We start from the raw sequence: 19,551 nt of genomic DNA on the forward strand, positions 1-19,551 counted from the left end.
CTCTTTTTCTTGTTCGTTTTAGAGACCTTGATCGAAACTGATTTTAGTTGTCAGAAAGGATTTATTTTCTCTGTATTTCCTACATTGCTTTGTCGAGATTTTAACTTTATATCTAACTTTATATCTCGGCTCAGATTTCAACTTTAAATTGTACAGTAATTAATAGCAGTAAATACTGATGTTTTGCGCCCTCTTACCACAAAAATATGTTTTGTAGTTGGGATTAACTTTATTTCGTACGCGTATCTACTCCGGTTCGGACACCGAACAGTTAAAGATGGCGGCAAATCAGACACCCAGTGAGGGGGGGGGTGTCTTCTCGCCTCCATAACTAAAATGCCAAATAGGAGTGGCTTAAATGACATACACAGTCGTGTAACTGACAGTTTGAGGTAGCCTATCGTGTAAATTTCGCTTTGTTGCTGATAGTTAAGCTTTCGAAATGCTGCCCCAAAGTCATGTGACTGATTTTTCGCCCTGTTTCGTTGGTTAAACGCAATGATCACAAGCACCACCATGGTAACTGGGATGTGTAGTTTTTAATTCCGTTTGAATTATAACTGTACGTACTGTCTTCCTATTTGGCCAGGGCTTTAAAGAGAAGGCGCGCCAAACAATTTCGGTGCCGTCGTCTCCGCTTTAAAGGTACCCCCGTGCTGGAAGAATTTGACCTCGGAACGTTTGCCCAGCGTGCTGTTAAACCAACGCATTGGCATGTTAAAGCGATTCTATTGAGGGAGTAGCCCAGCTACCACTTAACACTGTACTTCCTACTTTGAATACCTGTGAGACCGGTTTAATTCGTCACAGCCAGCACTCCGGGAGAGAGGGGTTGAGTAGTGGAGGCAGGCGAGATTTCCAGCGAAAGACACCTCCCCCTCAAAAACCCAGTAAGCAGTAATGCTTTAAGTTGAAAATCGAGGTAGATTTTGAGGATGATAAAGAGGGTAAACTGGGATGGGAGGAGGGTTTGGTTTTGCATAAGGGGCAGAAGATTTCCCTTGTAAGGATGGTATCAAAAGCAATCTTAAGTGGTGAGAAAGCTGTGCTCAATGTATTTAAGGGACTTAAAAGTAAAAGGAGATGCTTCATATTGCTTGACTTATTTTAAAAACTAAGTTATAAATGCAGACGCTCCCTTGGTGCGCTGCTCTATGCCGGCTCTTACACAGTGCCTGTCGGCAGTAAGCGTTACAATATACATACCCAACACTGCTTGTACCCATCTGTCATGCAAATAAAACACCTTGAATTGAATTGAATTGAGGGGAGAGGGGGGGAATACTAAAGCCAATACTGGCTCAATACCCTCAATGGGCTTTGACGTGCTAATGTGTTGGTTTAACAGTCCGGGTGTGGCAAGCTTTCAATGTCAACTCGACTCGATTGGAAGACAATGAACGTATTTTAGCCCTAAATGAATTAATAGCAAACATGGTTTACATAAAATACATTTTTCCAAGAAAGTTTATAATAATACGATCTATGTTGAAATCTGAGCCTACTGTAAATATAAAGGAAAAGCATTTTCAGAGAGCAATCACGCTGTTTTTATGTAGAAAAAGCGATTAGGTTTATGAGCAATCTAATTACCTATTCGCTTAAAACGCTATATAAAATAAAGTTTATTTAGAGATGAATGATCAGTGTCGCAGTTTAAATAATTTTTGTAGGAGGGCTTGGACAGATTCCAAGGGCATTTTTGCAATTTACGTTGCATTGTCCAATGTTCTGTTGTAATACAGGCTAGAATACAGTTACAGTAGCCTAAGCTTTATCAGCCTATTTAAAATAATTTTTTTGAATCCCCGGCGGAACACACTCCATAGGAATCAGCGCTTTTATACAGTATATCGCCTTTAAACACATATATTTAAACACGCGTTTACGATTTAAATCAAAACGCGATTCAAATCAATATAAATGTATATTTTGTAACGCATAGGTGACTATTCATTGTTATTAAAAAGACTTAAATTCGATCATGTCGTGATATTTAGAAATATAAATTTGTTTGGTGCGAGTGAGGTTTTATTTAATCTCTGACCAAGGGAAACGTTTCATTTTTTCAAAGAAATGTTTGTTAAAAAATAAAGTCATAGTTCCATGGGATTCAATCACAGACCATGTGACATGGGAGTCAGGAAACTAACACACAGCGCCACCGGATTTAATAACGCAATAAAAACGCTATAAAATAATGTGACTAGGCACAGAAAAAGTTTACAGCACAGCACAATAATAAATGCTGACCATGACTTTAGAAGCATAAATTACCTTACACTCAATTTAAACACAAGCTGTCTTTCTGTATGAACCTCTAAGCTGGTTCATACAGAAAATGTAGAAATGCATTAGCCTGATTATGATTAAAAAACACATAATTAAACACGCGTTTGCGATTTAAATCAGAACACGATTTAAATCAATATAAATGTTTATATTGTAACGCATACTGTCCAGCCTCCATTTCTCTATAAAAATTTACTCTGTTGCACACACACACACACAATAGAAGCAGGAAACGCTGCCAGAAGGGAAGAAGGTGACTATTCATTGTTATCAAAAATGACTTAGAATCGATCATGTTGCGATATTTTGAAATATAAAAGTCAATTGATTGTCCATAATATCGCTATTCTATTTTTTCGAAGAAATGTTTGTTAAAAGAAAAGTCCAGCACCAGCTGGATTCGAACACACAACCTGTGCGTTGTTAGTCACGCACCTAGACCAGTAGGCTACAAGACAACTCGCATTCACACTTACAGCTTGTCCAAGGTCATTCATTATTAATACTATTATTAATATCTTCGTTAAAGACTGATGGCCACAGCTCAAACATGAGAGGTTGAGCTTTATTAGCTCCACCTTGTGGAAATTCCGGATACTATTATTTTGCTTGTCGTATTACAGGAGAATTTACGGTAACTCGCGGTATTTACCGGTAACTCGGGGTATTTACCGGTAGCTTGCGGTAGACTGTGTACAGCCTACCGGAAAATAATGCGGTATCGCCCGCGCATTTTGAATGGCTGCATCTGTATTTATTTGTGAAATTGCTGATTAGTTACCAGCCTGGCTTTAATGTTACATTCCTCAAACCAGCATAAGGTAGATGGGAACTCCTCATTAGTGGGAGAATTAGGAATGAAACCATCACTTTAGATTGATGATCACACAATGATTATTTCAGGAGGTACTTGTCCCAGAAGCATTGGAATTTGCACAGTGGGAAGCTGAGGGAGTTGCATCAGGCAGCCCAGTCACTGCCATTATACCAACCTGGAAAACCCTGACAACACTTGACATGAGTCATAATCGGATATCTTGCATTGATGAGTCTGTGGTGAGCAGTATGCCTTGTTCTAGTATTTCACTGGAGTTGATCCATGACATTGGCACATTTTCTGCAAATTAAATGTTTGATGTGTCATTTCTGTAAGTTATTACTGATGGAAATGATTATTTGGAGATATTTTCCTTTTGTAAGTGTGCTAATTCTATTTATTTTCTTAAAATCTAAGCATTATTATGCCATTTTTATTATTTTAGAATCAAACTAGTCTAAAGATTGTGTATGTTCTCTAAATAATTTATAGGTTCTTAGGCTTCATTATGTATAACATTGCTTATTTTTCAGAAATCGATACCAAAAGTTGAATTCCTTGATATAAGTCACAATGAGCTGTCTGTGGTTGGGAATCTGCAGGTAAACCTTTTACTTATTTCACTTTTTAATAATAATAATTAATAATTGCTTACACTTATATAGCGCTTTTCTGCACACTCCACTCAAATCGCTTTACAGGTAATGGGGACTCCCCTCCAATGTGCAGCACCCACCTGGATGATGCGACGGCAGCCATAGTGCGCCAGAACGCTCACCCCACATCAGCAATCAGTGGGGAGGAGAGCAGAGTAATGAAGCCAATTTATAGATGGGGATTATTAGGAGGCCATTATTGGTAAGGGCTAATGGGAAATTTGGCCAGGACACCGGGGTTACACCCCTACTCTTTTCGAGAAAAGCTCCCTGGGAATTTTAATGACCACAGAGAGCCAGGACCTCGGTTTTACATCTCATCCGAAGGACGGCACCTGTTTACAGTATAGTGTCCCTGTCACTATACAGGGGCATTAGGACCCACATTGACCCCCTGCTGGCCCCACTAACACCTCTTCCAGCAGCAACCTTAGTTTTTCCCAGGAGGTCTCCTATCCAGGTACTGACCAGGCTCACACCTGCTTAGCTTCAGTGGGTTGCCAGTTGTGAGTTGCAGGGTGATATGGCTGCTGGCTTTAAAAGGGAACTGCAGTCCCAATTTCTCACACCAGTTATTAAATCTTGATAACAGAATAGATTCATTATTTCATTAGATGGTATAGAATTTTTTTTTTACCAATTTTTGAATTAAGTACGAAACTTTGAACTTTGTGAAAGTACTGTAAGTCGCCATGTTCTCATAAACCCTCGTTTTGCCACTGACAAGAGTGAGAGTTCCCACAAACTGTGAAGTGATGCGGCCCCTTCCTGCTCACTAGTCATTGTAAAGTATGTGATCTACGAGCGAATATGTACAAGTTGTGCAGCAGACTTCACCACAGAAATGTTTCTACATGATCTGCATGGATACAAGCAGCTGCAAGCAAACACAAGCAGTATTTGTTGGCAAAACTGTCTCGAAGTTGACAGCAATATTTCTTTGTATAAATATTTCTATTATAATTTTTTGTTTTATCTAGAAATTGTGTTGCCTCGTTCTGAATTGCAGAATATGTCACTGTGCGTACCTGGAAATTTCATATATTTTGTGATGTAAATTGGAGGTTTTACAAGTAACTATGTACATTTTACTTTTATTGTGGTTTGAAATGCAGAGATTAATGCTGATTCTAACCCCGAAATATAAAAATAGTGTTGCAGTTCCCTTTTAAGAAAAGAGTAATCTTAAAATATTTTTTCTTTTTTCAAAACATTGTAGAATCTCTTATACAAAAGAGTCCTTACCTTTTGCTGTTAAAGTTCTGTTGAAAACTTTGATATGTGGACAATTTAAAAACCACTCCAGCTTCTTTCTCCTCTTATTTAGTAGATGTTGTGTGGCAATTGATGTAGTGGGACTATTGAGCCCTCCTGAAGCTTTGATAGCAAAGTACAGTGTTCTTTATGGTCGACAAAATAATGCGATTTTTTTCTAGTATAACCGAAGAACCCATTTTAGTTTGGTTGTGCGTACACAATATTATAAATAAGAGCATCTATTGTTTAACTATTTAATCTATTACATCCAAGATCATTGGAGAAAACTATCTAATGGTTATTATTGGTTTCATTACAGCACTTGTATAACCTGATTCACCTGGATCTGTCTTATAATAAGATTGCAGTGCTAGAAGGTGTTCACACCAAGGTGGGGAACATTAAAACTCTTAATCTGGCAGGCAATCTAATAGAGGACCTGTCTGGTCTAAATAAACTGTACTCTCTTGTCAACCTGGACTTAAGCAACAACAAGCTGGCTCAGGTAATGTATTGTTTTCCTCAGATGTCAATGTTTATTTGCCCATTTCAACAGTTTTCGGGTGGAGTGTTGTGAGAATATTGGCAGCTAGCAAATGTAGACTTCTCATGCTTTCAAAGTGGCAATTAGTAATGTATTATTTTAAGAAAACCGTGAAACACTAATCAGCAGCCTGTCTGTGAAGTTATGTATGGGCCTACTTAATATAATAAATTAATATACTTAATATAATATAAAACAAGTATTTTAAGTGAGTATTTTCTTTGATAAATTCCTTCTTCTTATTTCACCCGTACCTATTTTTACTAATTTTCTTTTTATGAAAATCCTATGCATGCTACAAAGCATGTGAATTTTTACCAACATTTCGAATAACAAAAGCAAACTTCAAAATTACAAAGAAGCAATACAAAAAAAATTACAAAACCACCAATTGTAGAGAGTGAAGAGGAAGGTGTCACACAACTTTTTTCACATTGAGCGTACGTATTGCATTGCACTAACTAGTGTGGGTGAGAGCTAGCACAGAGCCTACAGAGTGGCACGATAGACGTGATACAGCTGAGTGCGCTCTTACTTTTCATATAAGACAATTGGTGGTTTAGACTGTATTATGGACTCTAAAGGTGTTAAGAAAATGAAAATTGGGAGTGTGTGTGTAATTTCAAAAGAAGAGTAAAATAAAAAGAGGTATGGTTGTAATTGAAAATACAAGCATTTTAAGTGGTTTTAAAGAGTGTCCTTCAGATTCTATCAGCTAAAGTAGAGACTTTTATTTGTATCATTCATTTTTTTGTTTCAAAGTTTGACACTGGTCATTCTCAAATAGTGTGCACCCATACATTTTATTTAGCTCTGTAGGTACTTTTGTTTATTCCTAGTGTGCACTTCATGATTTCCAACATTCATTTTCCATGTTTTGGGTGGCACAATGGTTTAATGACTAGCTTTGCGGCTTCACAGCTGTGGGTTTAATTGTTTGTATGTTCTCCACATGTTTGTGTATGTTTCCTCTGAATGCTTAGGTTTCCTCCCATTATCCAAAGACATACTTGTAGGTTAATAGGCTTCAAGGAAAATTGGCCCTGTTGTGAGTGTGTATGCTTGTGTCTGTGTGTGCCCTGCAATGGACTGATGTCCAATCCAGGATGTATTTTGCTTTGCACCCATTGCTTGCCAAGATAGGCTCTGGCTTTCCTACTACCCTCAATTTGATAAACTTGTTTATCCTGTTGCCTCAGTACTGTTTTGTGATTCATCTTAATGTTTTCTTTTTGTTGTGCATGATATTAAAATATTTCAGCTTCATGAAATTAAAAATATAGGGAGCTTACCATGTTTGGAAAAGCTGTCACTCCTCAACAACCCTTTGAGTATAATTCCAGATTACAGAACCAAGGTTCTGGCACAGTTTTGGGACCGGGCTTCTGAGGTATGTAAACTAATATCACCTTTATCTTGCCTTTGTTGTTCAAGCAGATTATGTGTTGAAATTGTAGAATTTTAGCTTTTGGTTTCCTCCCTTGTCTTCCTTTAAACTTTCTATCTGCACAAAAATAGTATTTTTTTAAATGAAGAAATGTTGTTTATTTCTTTACAGCTTAATCTCATTTCTATATTTTAATAGTTAATAGTAATTCAGTAAATGATACCTTCAGTGCTTATAAATAAACGGAATTGTTGCTACACAATTCAAACTATACTGATTGAATAGTATTGCACTATTTTACATGCGTCTAGTCACCTAGCAAGCCCCTTAATGCTCTCTGTGCTCATTCTGAGCCACAGGCTTTATAAGCAGAATGGGACATAATCTCGGAAGACAGCATCTAGAACCTGGTCAAAAGTATGTGCAATGGTTGATTCCGTGTATTGCATCCAATGGTGACTGCTCACACAGGGAGTTTTTGGAAGAATAAATGCTCAAATGTTGTAGTGCTTAATATGAGTAATAAGCAATACATAGAAGTTGAAGTTTCCATCTGTGTTTACACTAGGTATGCTTGGACAGCATTGTGACAACAGAGAAAGAGCTTGACACTATAGAGGTGTTGAAAGCCATTCAAAAAGCCAAAGCTGCAAAAGACAGAATGTCCAACAATGAAAAAAAGGTAGGATATTTATAAGATGAACAGTTTTAATTATATGGATGAATTTGCTGTTTGTATTTACATTGTACTTGATTTGTACTTGTCCTTCGGAGGAGACGTAAAACCGAGGTCCTGACTCTGGTCATTAAAAATCCCAGGGTATTTCTCGAAAAGAGTAAGGGTGTAACCCCAGCATCCTGGCCAAATTTCCCACTGGCCCTTGCCAATCATGGCCTCCTAATAATCCCCATCTATGAATTGGCTTCATTACTCTGCTCTTCTCCCCACTGATAGCTGATGTGTGGTGAGCGTTCTGGCGCATTATGGCTGCCATTGCATCATCCTGGTGGGTGCTGCACATTGGTAGTGGTGGAGGGGAGTCCCCATTACCTGTAAAGCGCTTTGAGTGGTGTGTCCAGAAAATCGCTATATAAGTGTAAGCAATTATTATTATTATTATTATTATTATTATTATTACATTTTTGTACAGTGTATGTTTTCTGTGCATGCATATTTTCTGAATCTTCTTTGCTTCAACCAAGACCCTTACTATTTTTTTCAGTTTCAAGATACTTTCCTTTCTTTTATTAATTGATGATTGATGATTAAGTATCAATTCAGGGCCCTAGAGGGCAGTTGTCAGCAGGGTTTCATTCTGTCTCCACTAAGAACATTTTACTGTACATAAGCCCCTTATTGTCTTAATTTGACCAGCTACTTCAGGTTTACTTCACCTGGAGGGGCACTGGACCTATGGGACCAGGATTGCACACCCTTGATTTAATATGTCAATTCTTTTGAAATGTATAATATAATATGAAAACACCAGTGTTTTATACTCAGAAAACAGCTGGGAAAATTGAAATTTTGTTTAAAACCAAATGTAACTTGGCTAGTAGCGGTTTTGTATTTTGAGGTCCACAACAAAAGGGTTTGTTACATGCTTTGTAATAAATAATGGACAACACTCTCTGTATATTAAACAAATTACTTCGGTATTATATTCTGATTTTTCACTTAGTGTTTCAAGCCATGATATATCTGCATTATTAATAGTAAGGTATCCTTCTGTAAAAAGGTCAAATTGCTGCATCTGTTGTAACGCCTCATCACATATATATAATACAAACTTTAAGTAATTTTTTAAGTTAATTCCTTCAGTCTCCCCTTTAGAAAATATTGCAAGTAACCAGTTGTTTTCTTAATGTATCCTGTGATTACTGATGAATTCTTTATGGGAGAATTTTGGGATTCTTTATGGTGTCCTAACCGAGTGATCAGGACTGAAGTAGTAGCTTTAGCGCAGAGGGATTTAATACAAGTTAGTATGACAATATTTATTAGAAACAGTACCAATCCTACTAGTACATATTGCATCAGTGTGCCCCCCCATGACCTGAATACAGAATTCAGCCAGCTCACTATCCCCCAATCATCTGGGTTGTATTTATGATACTTTTGTCCTTCATAATACATATGGTGTGCTAGGTCTGTAATGTGCTCGGCACATGTTCCTCCTTGAGCTGCTAACAAATAGTTTAGAGCCAGCCTATTCTGTATGACTACCATTCTTAAGGCTACCATTTAATCATTTACTGCCTTAAGTCAGTCTGAAGTCTCGTTAGCTAATTTTTCCAATGAGGCAGCCATGTTAATGACTTCCCTTGCTAATTTGCCAGTACCATACCAAGGGAACGCTATAGCAAAGAAACGTTCTGTCTCGGTAATAGCCCTAGGATATATTCTGGAGTGATTTAGAGAGAATGGGCCGTGTGTCTATATTCGCTCATGTGGTACTCCAAAGCCTAAATAACGACTCCCCTTCCAATTAGTGGGTAGCCAATGGTATGCATTATTCTTTCATTTCCACCAGTTATTGTTCTGTTGAATAGTAGGCAAATAAAAATTGGAGAAGTTGGTATGTGTAACATTATGGTCCCTTAACCATTTAAGAAAATTACAATCTGAAGTATAATTACAACCCCACCATTTTATATTACTTATGTTGTCCAGTTTCAACACAGCCCTTAAATAGTCAGATAAATGGTAAGGCATGGCCTTGACCCCCCTCTCATATACGTGGGAATTGCTAAACACACCCATCATGAACTCTTGTTAAAGTCTCGAGTCAGCTGGTAAAAAAGATCCAAGAATGTATTAACATCATGCTCTCCAGTGTCCATGCTGTGCTGTGCATTAGGTCCCCCCTAGTTACACTTATTAAGCACAGCAATATCAACAGTTCATCAATCTCCTGCAGGTTGCGGTGTGCGTCGACAATGTGAATCCACCAGTCCCGTCCTTCTATTCGAACTGCTGAATCGGTAGTCAAGAGCACTTGGAAGGAGCCCTCCCAACGCGGTTGTAGTGTCTGAGATGGGATATTGTTTATCCTAATGCACTCTCCTGGAATCAGGTTGTGTCCTCTTTCGGCGGGCGGTCCCCAGGCTTCCGACACCTGCTTCCTGGCACCTAGTACTGCTTCTGTCAGGCGATGGCAATACTGCAACAATCAGTTAATAGACTCAAAGACCATTTGGATAAGTCTGGTGTGTCTGGTAGCCTCATGGGACATCCAGTGAACACCTCAAAAGGACTTAAACCGATAGAGCGGTTCGTCCCTGCCCTGATACTGCACAACACAGGTGTCAGCACATCCACCCATTGAATTTCCTCCTGAGTGATAGCGCGTGAGCTTATTTTTCAGAGTTCTGTTCATCCGTTCAACAGTTCCAGCTGATTGGGGATGGTGAGGACAGTGCAGGTCCCCCCTAATACCTCATAGTTCTGCCACAGCTTGACACACTTTTCCAGTGAAGTGTGTTCCCTTGCGTATGTGGCAAAGCCAACTACTGCACAATTGTGAACCATTTGCATCTCCTCAGGGTGTCCCACAAAGTGTATATGCCTCGCAACAAAGGGTATCAATGACTTTGGGCATGCCAACCGGCCAGTCTTTTTGGCACCGCCACAAACAATTTTCCCCCAAACTTATGTTTCTCTCCAACCATGCCCATTTTTCCTCTTTTGGGGATTTCTTTCTAAAGCTCCTTAATTGAGCTCTGCTGAAAGGCCAATGATCTCAAATATATCTCTGACTTCTGATCGGGCCACCCATATTTCATGGCAGCTTACCTGGCTGCCGGGTCTGCTAAAGCATTTCCCGTGGCCACCGAGGTGTCTTCTTTGTTATGACCTTTACATTTTACCACAGCTATTTGTTTTGGAAGAGACAGAGTTTCCAATAACTCTGACACTAGCTTAGCGTTTTTGACAAGAGTCCCGGTAGCTGTAAGGAAGTCCCTGTTTTTCCATAATTTCCCAAAGTCATGACAGACTCCAAAAACATACCATGAGTCCGTATAAATAGTTACAATTAGATCTTTCGCATATTTTCAGGCTTCTATGAGCGCCTTGAACTTGGCCTGCTGGGCCAGATTATTCATAGCTTGTACAGCCTGACAGGTCGCCTGCACAGCCCTTAAACATGGCCCCCGCTCCTTAGCCACTGCATCAAGGGGTTCTGAATAACCCACCAGGCAATGCCTGCCTCCATGCTCCTGCCCCAGCGCAGCAGCCCAGAACCTATTTCTTTCATTTACATACAGACATAAAAACACAATTGATCCGTCTGTGGGAATCCATCCCATGGCCATTTCCTGCAAAGAGCTTGTTTCACATCCTTAAAAGCGGTTTCTGCTGCAGGGGTAAGGCAGTTTTGTCTTGCACTACCCCCCCTTAAGCAAGTCCTTCACCAGTTAAGCATGTTCTGAGAAGGAATCCATTCAGGCTCTGTTAAATTTACACAGACCCAGAAATCATCGCAATTCCTTCACAATCTTTGGTACTAGAAACTCTCGAATAGCTTCAATGAGTTCTGTTTTCCCTTTACTAATCTTTCGTCTCGGATAGATCACAGTTTCCAAAAAGATTTGTGTTTTATAACTGGCGTTATGTCCTTTCTTTGTCAGAAGATCTAATACTCGAAGTAGCTCTGCCTTATGGATTCCCTCATCAGGGGAAACAATCAGAATATCATCAACAGGTGTCCCCCACCCACATTGGAAAATGTTATATCACACCTTTTGCCGTTTTAGTCGCTAAACAAGACAATTGTGCTCTTGTGTCCCACAATAGGGGAACCTGGACACCGTTTACTGCAAAATGTAAGGTTAGTTCTTTTGTATTTAAATCCTGCGATAAGTTTAGGGAGGCTACAAGGGGGCTTCCTAGTAAATCTATTATTTCATGCAAGGCTCTCTTTTCAGCTTCTGACAGGTTCTTTAACTGTGAAATCAAGCCTTTTTCTTACAATTTCTCCAGAAACGCCCTGGTTTTTTATAGTAATTGCACATCGACTTATTTGATAACTTATCCTGCTTGATTTGGCTCCCCTCGCCCTGCCAACCAGTGGGGGCTCTCCCCATCTGAAACGCACGTACTTGAGCATACACTCCATTTTCCTCGCTTCTCTATTCAAACATATTCTATTCCTGTCATTCTCAGTAATATCAGGAAATTGCAAATGTAGCGTCTTAGCTATATCTGGTTTAAGCCTATTCAGATAAATCTGTTTTATTACTACAGATGTATCTTCATTAACCTCTTCATTGTTTGCTAAGAGTATTTAAACCACAGTGTAACAAACCTTTCTATGAATTCTGACACATCCTCTCTCTCTTTCTGTTGACATGCTGTAACTTTCTTTCAGTCTGTCCTGGGTGGGTAGTATTCTTGTCCCATTCTGTTTTTCAATAATATTTTTGTCAGGCTCTTAGATGTTTCACTAAAACAAGACCCGTTTCTGTTTGTTTGTTGTTATTCCAGTGTTCATACACCATCTGATAATCTATATTTATTTTTTTTGTTTTTCTTCACATTCTTCAAGTTTTTTTACTTATGACATCCAGTTAGAGACCTCTACTAATTTGTCCTCACACGACACATTCTGTCTAACGTTCGCATCCCACGTGTGCCATGTGAGCTCTCAAGCGAGGCAAGCCTTCTGGCTAAACTGAACCACAGGAACTAAGTTCTTATCCTTAGCTTTAACAAACAGATTTACCATCCCCGGCTCCCCTGCAAGTACAGTCCAAGGATACAACACCTGAGACCACGGCTGACGAGGAAGAACACAGTATATAGCAATTACTTTTCTTATCTACGCCTAACTTCGATGCAAAAGCATCCAGGTGCACCAGGTGCCTCAGTCCTGGGTTTACCGCTCAGACCATGCGGAATGCTATCAAGACAATTCCTCTATCTCGACCTGATCTACAATATTGTTATTGCCTAGGACTTTCCAGATGTTTACACACACACACACCTCAGCTCTTTACATTCTTTTGTACTCACTGCAGTTCAGGAAATTCCGTTCGAAGCAGTGGAGAGGAGAAGGGACTTTTATAAAGAGTAGTCCTTACCTCTTCAAAGAAGTGGCACCTTGCTTTTCCCCTCCACTGCTCAATTGGAGTTCCATCACTGAGAGTACCCTGCTCACGGCATCAAAATTGTTGTGCCAAACAAAGAGCACCAGCCGAGAGTTTGTGTGTTGAAAGTCGTCTTTATTTCATATGCATATGGGAGTCTTGCTCTTGTACACAAAACTCCAAAGACAATGCTTGCAGTGCTCTTTTATATAGGGAAACAAAAGATACTCTACCGCATGACTCTCTGCTTGCATTGTGGTTATATATGGTCATTCTGTAAAACTGACCAGTACATAAGTTTTCTTTACTGTCAGCTTGCGTAACAAGCAGCCCCTTCTGCTGAGTAGATCATTTGTTCCAGGAAAGGTCACTCTATCATTTCCCTGAGAACTATGCCAGCTATCCATAAAGACACCTTGTAGCTATGTTATCGTTTGAGTCCAGACATCCTGAGACCGAATTAGTAAAATATAAGTAAAGAAATACATAGTCAACAAGATATAATACAAACTTTTAGTAAAAGTTTTAGTTAATTCCCTCAACTTCAAGGATAGAGTTATAAATAATACAGAAATGGCATGTTTTAAAACTATTGTGAGTGAAGGTAAAGACGTCCTCTACTATTGTATTTTCTTGGAGATTTAAAATGAAGGTAGTAATTTTCTTCATAACTATCCTTTTGCTCCTTGGCAAACATTGTTACAATGTTTTTATAGTAATGATAGACCAGTACTAACCTTACATTTATACTTCTTAGAGAGATTGTTTTTATTAAATTTCATAATGAACAGATTTTGTTTCAAATGTACTGTTTTTATTCAAAAACATTTATAAGCAAACTGAGTACTTAACACTAAAGAGGTTGATTAACAGCCAAACCTGCAAAGATACAGAAACATAAAATGTTACTTCCTGTGAGCATTCAGCCCCCTAAGTCAATACTTTGTACAAGCACCTTTAGCAAGGATTACTGTCTTTTACTGCCAGCTTTGCCCATTTGTTCTGCCGAAATTCCTCCAAACTATCCCCAAAATTGCTTTGTTGCAGATAGTTAATGGGTTTTCAATTCAAGATAATCTGCTGCTCCTGCCGGTATGCATGTCAGTTTAGATTTTGCTTACTGGGTGATGGGTTGTGTTGGGTAACACTTTAACACTTTATTGTATTTAGACCAGGGAATACAGAGTGAATTTGTTAATATTGCCTTGTATTTGGCAGCAACAAATACAAAATTACTCATGCAGTATATTTAAAGAAGAAAACACGTCACTTAACACAAAAATGTGAGGTTTCTTCTGTGGGATGTTTGAACTGATGATAAACTGGACTATGAATCTACCGCTGGGTATTTTCTTCAGTTCTGTTAGATGTTGTTAAATGTAATGTGTGATGACTGAGGTGGAATGTCAGAGCATCAGGTACACTTTTGAAGAAATATGAAGTGGTTGTTATTGACAAGCCTGTCTCAGTCACTGGACTTGAATCAAATTGATGTGCTGTGGACAAATGAGCAAGAACAGTAATGAGGCATTTGGCGCTGAAGGGTTTGGAAAACAAGGTCCCGAAATGCAGCATGCAATCTACCTGTTTGTTTGTTTTTGTTCTACACCAAATATTGTCTACATTGAAAAAAAAAATAAGGGAAGGTTGAAAATACTTTAATGTTCATGTATTTTAGTAGAAAAACCTGAAAATTGCTTTTTATTTATATATCTAATGCAAGAAGAGAACTTCTAAAAATATACTTTGATTATTATTTATCCTTAACTGATCTATAAGGTAGTGAGAAGTTGGTTTGTGAGAAAGGGTTTCAGTCTGGAAATCGGGAGTGTGAGACCCACAGAGAGGAACTGTGCTTTCTTACAGGCCTATGTGACTAGGTGAGTGAGGCTTGAAAAATACAGCTTAGACTGTACTGAAGGTTGTAAGAGGTCCCGGACAGGTGTGGTAGCTCGTTTTCCAGACTCAGTGGAGATAAAGTGCACTGCAGAAGAACAGGATTTGCCAGCAGAACCTGCCCTGACTGGAGGCATTAGTACCTGGAGAATTGGGGCATTGCTTGCCAAGGTAGTAATGTACGTTCTCCCCACAGCTGAGAGAGAGAACAGTCTTGATAGCACAGGCTAAACCAATGTACTGCCTTACCGTGACAAGAGGTTGCTCTCACAGGGTGATATGAAAGAGAGAGCAAACTGGATGCTCTGGTGTCTGAGACACCAGTGTTGGTTGTGTTGGTTGATTGTAGAGAGCATCACTATCCAAACAGGATCAGCCAGGAAAGTTAGTTTTGGTGAAGATCCAGTGAAACTGTATAGCGGGCCACTTCAGGCTGCCGTTACAGATAGCCTATGCCCTATGTAAGTTTAAAATCCAACATAGACTTATTAGTTCAATGTTAACAATAACCTGAGAGAAATACACTCACCCAGTAGACTTCTTGATTAATGAGAGCTATGCAGCTGATCATCTCTTTTTGCGAAAGCATCAAAATCCGTTGATAGCTGTGTTGTGGCAATCGGTAATACACAGCTCAAGTGGTGGTCACTCAGTTGTGATCTGTGACATGATATGTTGATGTTCATCAAGATGAATGTTTGCTCACACACATAAGTAGATCCGAATAAAACCAGTATATTTTGTGCTGCTTGTCAAATACAGGGAAACGGACTTGTTCAGTGATCCATAGAATTCATCCAGCTTTTCAGAATAAAACTTTCCTTTAGAGTTACATCACTCTGCAGATAGATCAGTTCCAGCTGCAATTCTAGTGCTGCCGTCTCATAGTTGAAAGTCAGGGGACACAGAGACCTCTCAATTTGATCAAAGTCAGAAATTAATGGGAAAATTCTCCATGCAAGTCTGTGAGGGACTTCTTGTTTATTAGTGCTTGAGCATGTGACACGTCTAGTGTCCCTGGAGTGGGGAAATATGTTAACGGGTGGCTGATTATCTGTTTTGAGAACAAGGTGAGCTTAGCTCTGAATGGGTTCACATTCGAATACAATTCTGGAATAAAGACATCTTTTCCTTGCAGTTTTACGTTAAGCTCATTCAAGTGAGTGAAAATGTCCACAGTAAACGCAAAGTCACAGAGCTAGTCTGAATCTCTGAGCTTGGGGAAATCCGCGGCTTTTCTCAGGTTCTCCAAAAAGGAGTCGATCTCCCCTCTCGGCACCCACACTTACTTGAATACTTTTCCCAAGCTGAGCCAAACGAACATTTGAATGATAGAGTAAGTCATGGTGATCTGAGTCAATATCTTAAAGAAAATGAATTAACAGATGATGATGATGAAGTCCCCTCACACATATGAAGTTCACAAGTTTCATATATCAGTACTGTAACGCATATGGCCGCCATTGCAGGTTGTTTGAGCCGGCTTACCAGCGCAGTGACGTCACCTCCCTTCCCGTGAATAGCAGGGACCGCAGCCATCGGGCTGAAGGGAGATTTCCCTTTAGCTCAACTGGCTGGGTCCCTGTTGAGTGACGCCGGAGGCCTGGGTTCGAGTCCCCAGCGGTGGGGGGGCCGACCTGAGGCGGCAGCGGCGAGGGTGCATACCCACGTGAACCCAAGAGTGCTACTGTAGTTGCATGTAATTGAATAAAACTTGAATAAAACTTTTTTTGGGTTAACTCACAAGCCAAGTCTTCACCGATTACCTCGAGCCGACAGGTAACTGTTCTGCGTGATACTTATTTGCTCAAATTTGCTCTTGTTCTCTGGACAAAATATCTGTGAGTTCTATCATACACTCTTCAAAAACTCCCTTTCAGAGAATGGCTTGCTTTGTTTAGCAATTTTATATGCAAGCAGGTAACTTGCTTTTGTGCTGGCCTCTTGGATGGGAGAAGGGCTGAAAAATGCATTTTGCTGAGGCTTTAAACTAGCGGCTAGTTTGGAAGCTCTATTGGACTGCTCCTCGCATGACAGATTGCTAGCATAGTTGGCATGTTTGTTAGAAAAATGCCCACTGAGATTGTATTCTTTGAACACTGCAACACTTTCCTTACAAGTTAAACATTAGCCTTTTTCCAACCTCTGTGGAAAAGTATTTTGCAGTCCATTCTATGTTGAACACTCTGCATTTGCTGTCAACTTTCCGCTTCTTCAATCCGCTCATTTTGACACCGGGTCCATCACATATTATGCACCCATTTGTTGAGAGGGTCTCTGTGCAATTCGTACACACCTTTCTTGCAGAGGGTGCAGTATTTTACAAGGTGGACATTTAGAACTGGTTTGAACTGGATTGGGCACAAGGGCTACTATTTAATTCTATACCATTGTATAAGGATGCGTGCTAGGAAACGAAGTAACCAATTATATCAAAAGAAGTTATCTTTAGCGAATAGGGAGGTAGGCTGATTTTGGAACACTGCTAATCTTGTAAGCATAGGAAAGTGTGATAGATAAAAGAAAAATATTTAAGGACTGTTCTGGTTTAATTAATTTGAGAAAAATACACCAAGCATCTCTGTGTGTTTCGCTCCCATGCGCATTAAATAAAAACGTCTTTTAACTTTTGAGATGGATTCTCCGACAAATCAAATTGGTATTGTGTTCGTGCGCCATCTATCGGCAAGAATGATGAAATATAAGAAAAAATAGCACCCAAACAAGGTGGAAAATGGCAAATACTGACAATAATGATAATTAAAATATTTTTTTTCTGACCTCAAGGGCCAGTTAAAACTGGCTGGTGGGCCGTAGTTTGCCCAGGGATGGGTTAGTGGATACTTATGAGTTCTGGTTATTTTAACAGGAACACACCATATGCATATTATCACTGTATCTGGGAAACTAATGATTCTTTTGTTTTAATGTAGGGCATATAGTCTTTTTTATATAATTACAGAAATAAAACACTGCACATTTTGATTAGGTGTAAGCAGTATTTTTGCTAGTGTTGTCTATAGTTTTGGCAGTTTCTAAACCTGTCACTAACCTCCACAGATTTGTGTTACTGATTAGTATTTATGTACACATACAGATGCAGCCATTCAAAATGCACGGTACAAGCCTGTACCGCGGGCAACTACGGGTGCGCCACCGCACCGTACTGTGGTATGTGATTGGCTGGCCAAAATGACGGACAGGGGCACTAGTGGTGCATTGGGCGGTAGCGAAAAGATTTAATCATTTAATCTCTTTACTGTGCACATTTTAATCCGCTTAGTATTGAATATTTATATGGAATTTTACCACTAAAGGGAAATTTTAGTAGCTGAGCATAAAAAGAAGAGCATTAAATATTTACATATTTACATAAACATATTATGGAAACTGTATATGGCTTGGTAGTTTAAAGAAAAAATACGCACCAGTATTCCATTTCTCCCTAAACATTTTAAGCATTAAAGTCTTACATGTGGTTATTTCGAAACTTTTTTACATGCTCCTTCTGACCATATAACTGTATGTTTATATACTTCATGAAAATTGATAGTTTTAACCTTTTCTGCGAATACACTCGTTATCGGATTAAACAAAAGCATACTTTTAGAATTAATAGGAACTATAATATGGAATAGCATATCAAAATAAATCAATAACGGTATAGCTATATTCATATACTGTTGCACAAACAGTAGTATAAGACTTTCTATTGATACAGTATGTGTATGGCTGTTTCAGTGGTTGTCACATGAGAGCTTAAGTGACTGATTTATTACCCTGAGCCTTCACTATGTAGTTTTTTTTCCCATTTTTTTTACCACGCTCGAACATTCTTTTGTCCATATCTTCGCAAGGGAAACACAGAAAGCCTTCAAACCAAATGCGTTTTAAAAACCACAAACTCCGGTTTTTCATCGATACGTAATTACGCAATTACTGGAACCCGGGGGGACCGCTGCATACACACATTCACAACGCAAGAGATACTGCTCAATACAGCTTAGTGTGAAAAACCGTATATCACCATAGGAAACAAAACAGCGCATCCTCCAATTACCCAGACTGTAAGCACAGGAATAAAGCTTTGTTTGATTTCTGAAACCCTTTCTTTATGTCCTGTTTTCATTCGGGTAAGGGTCAACTATATATATACTGCTGGCAGCAGGAAAATTCAAATATTCTTTACTCAGCAGCTTATTAAAAAACAGCAACGATGGTGTTCAGACTGATTTTTTACACAGAAGAGTGACAGTTTCGCGTTGTGAAGAGAGAGAGAGTGCTCCTCGGCTGCAGTGCCAGGTGCATGCACAACATCGGCTTTGCACCCTACACCCTGCGGTACCGCTGTGTACATACAGTACAAACATGTTGTGATATTTAGAAATATAAAAAATGTCAATAGAATGCCAATAATATTTGCTATTTTAGTTTTTGAAAGAAATGTTTATTTTTTAAAAGATCTGGATTTGAACACCTGACCTCACGCTTATAAGTCAGTCACTTAAGCTATTACGCCACAGACACAGTGATGTAGCATGGTGGTGAACCAGCCGTACACATATCAATAGGAAATCTTATACTACTGTTTGTGCAGTAATACTACAGCAAC

The 19,551-nt window shown here is 39.2% G+C and overlaps 1 protein-coding gene across 13 annotated transcripts in view; it reads left to right on the top strand.

Annotated features, from left to right (window-relative positions):
* The window catches only part of nisch (nischarin), a 40,573-nt gene that overhangs the window by 10,018 nt on the left and 11,004 nt on the right, over positions 1-19,551 (top strand). For 10 of the 13 annotated variants that reach the window (XM_088636138.1, XM_088636136.1, XM_088636141.1 and 7 more), the window contains exons 8-12: positions 3,196-3,348; positions 3,643-3,711; positions 5,342-5,527; positions 6,828-6,956; positions 7,522-7,635. In XM_088636138.1, the coding sequence (XP_088492264.1) occupies positions 3,196-3,348; positions 3,643-3,711; positions 5,342-5,527; positions 6,828-6,956; positions 7,522-7,635 (651 nt within the window). Of the gene's footprint in view, positions 1-3,195; positions 3,349-3,642; positions 3,712-3,810; positions 5,319-5,341; positions 5,528-6,827; positions 6,957-7,521; positions 7,636-11,751; positions 11,786-18,036; positions 18,111-19,551 lie in introns of those variants that run through there. The other 3 variants (XM_088636139.1, XM_088636140.1, XM_088636142.1) reach the window with 3 other exon arrangements.

Source organism: Lepisosteus platostomus, chromosome 6 (assembly GCF_059453375.1).
Source record: "Lepisosteus platostomus isolate fLepPlt1 chromosome 6, fLepPlt1.hap1, whole genome shotgun sequence".
NCBI classification, from domain to species: Eukaryota; Metazoa; Chordata; class Actinopteri; order Semionotiformes; family Lepisosteidae; genus Lepisosteus; species Lepisosteus platostomus.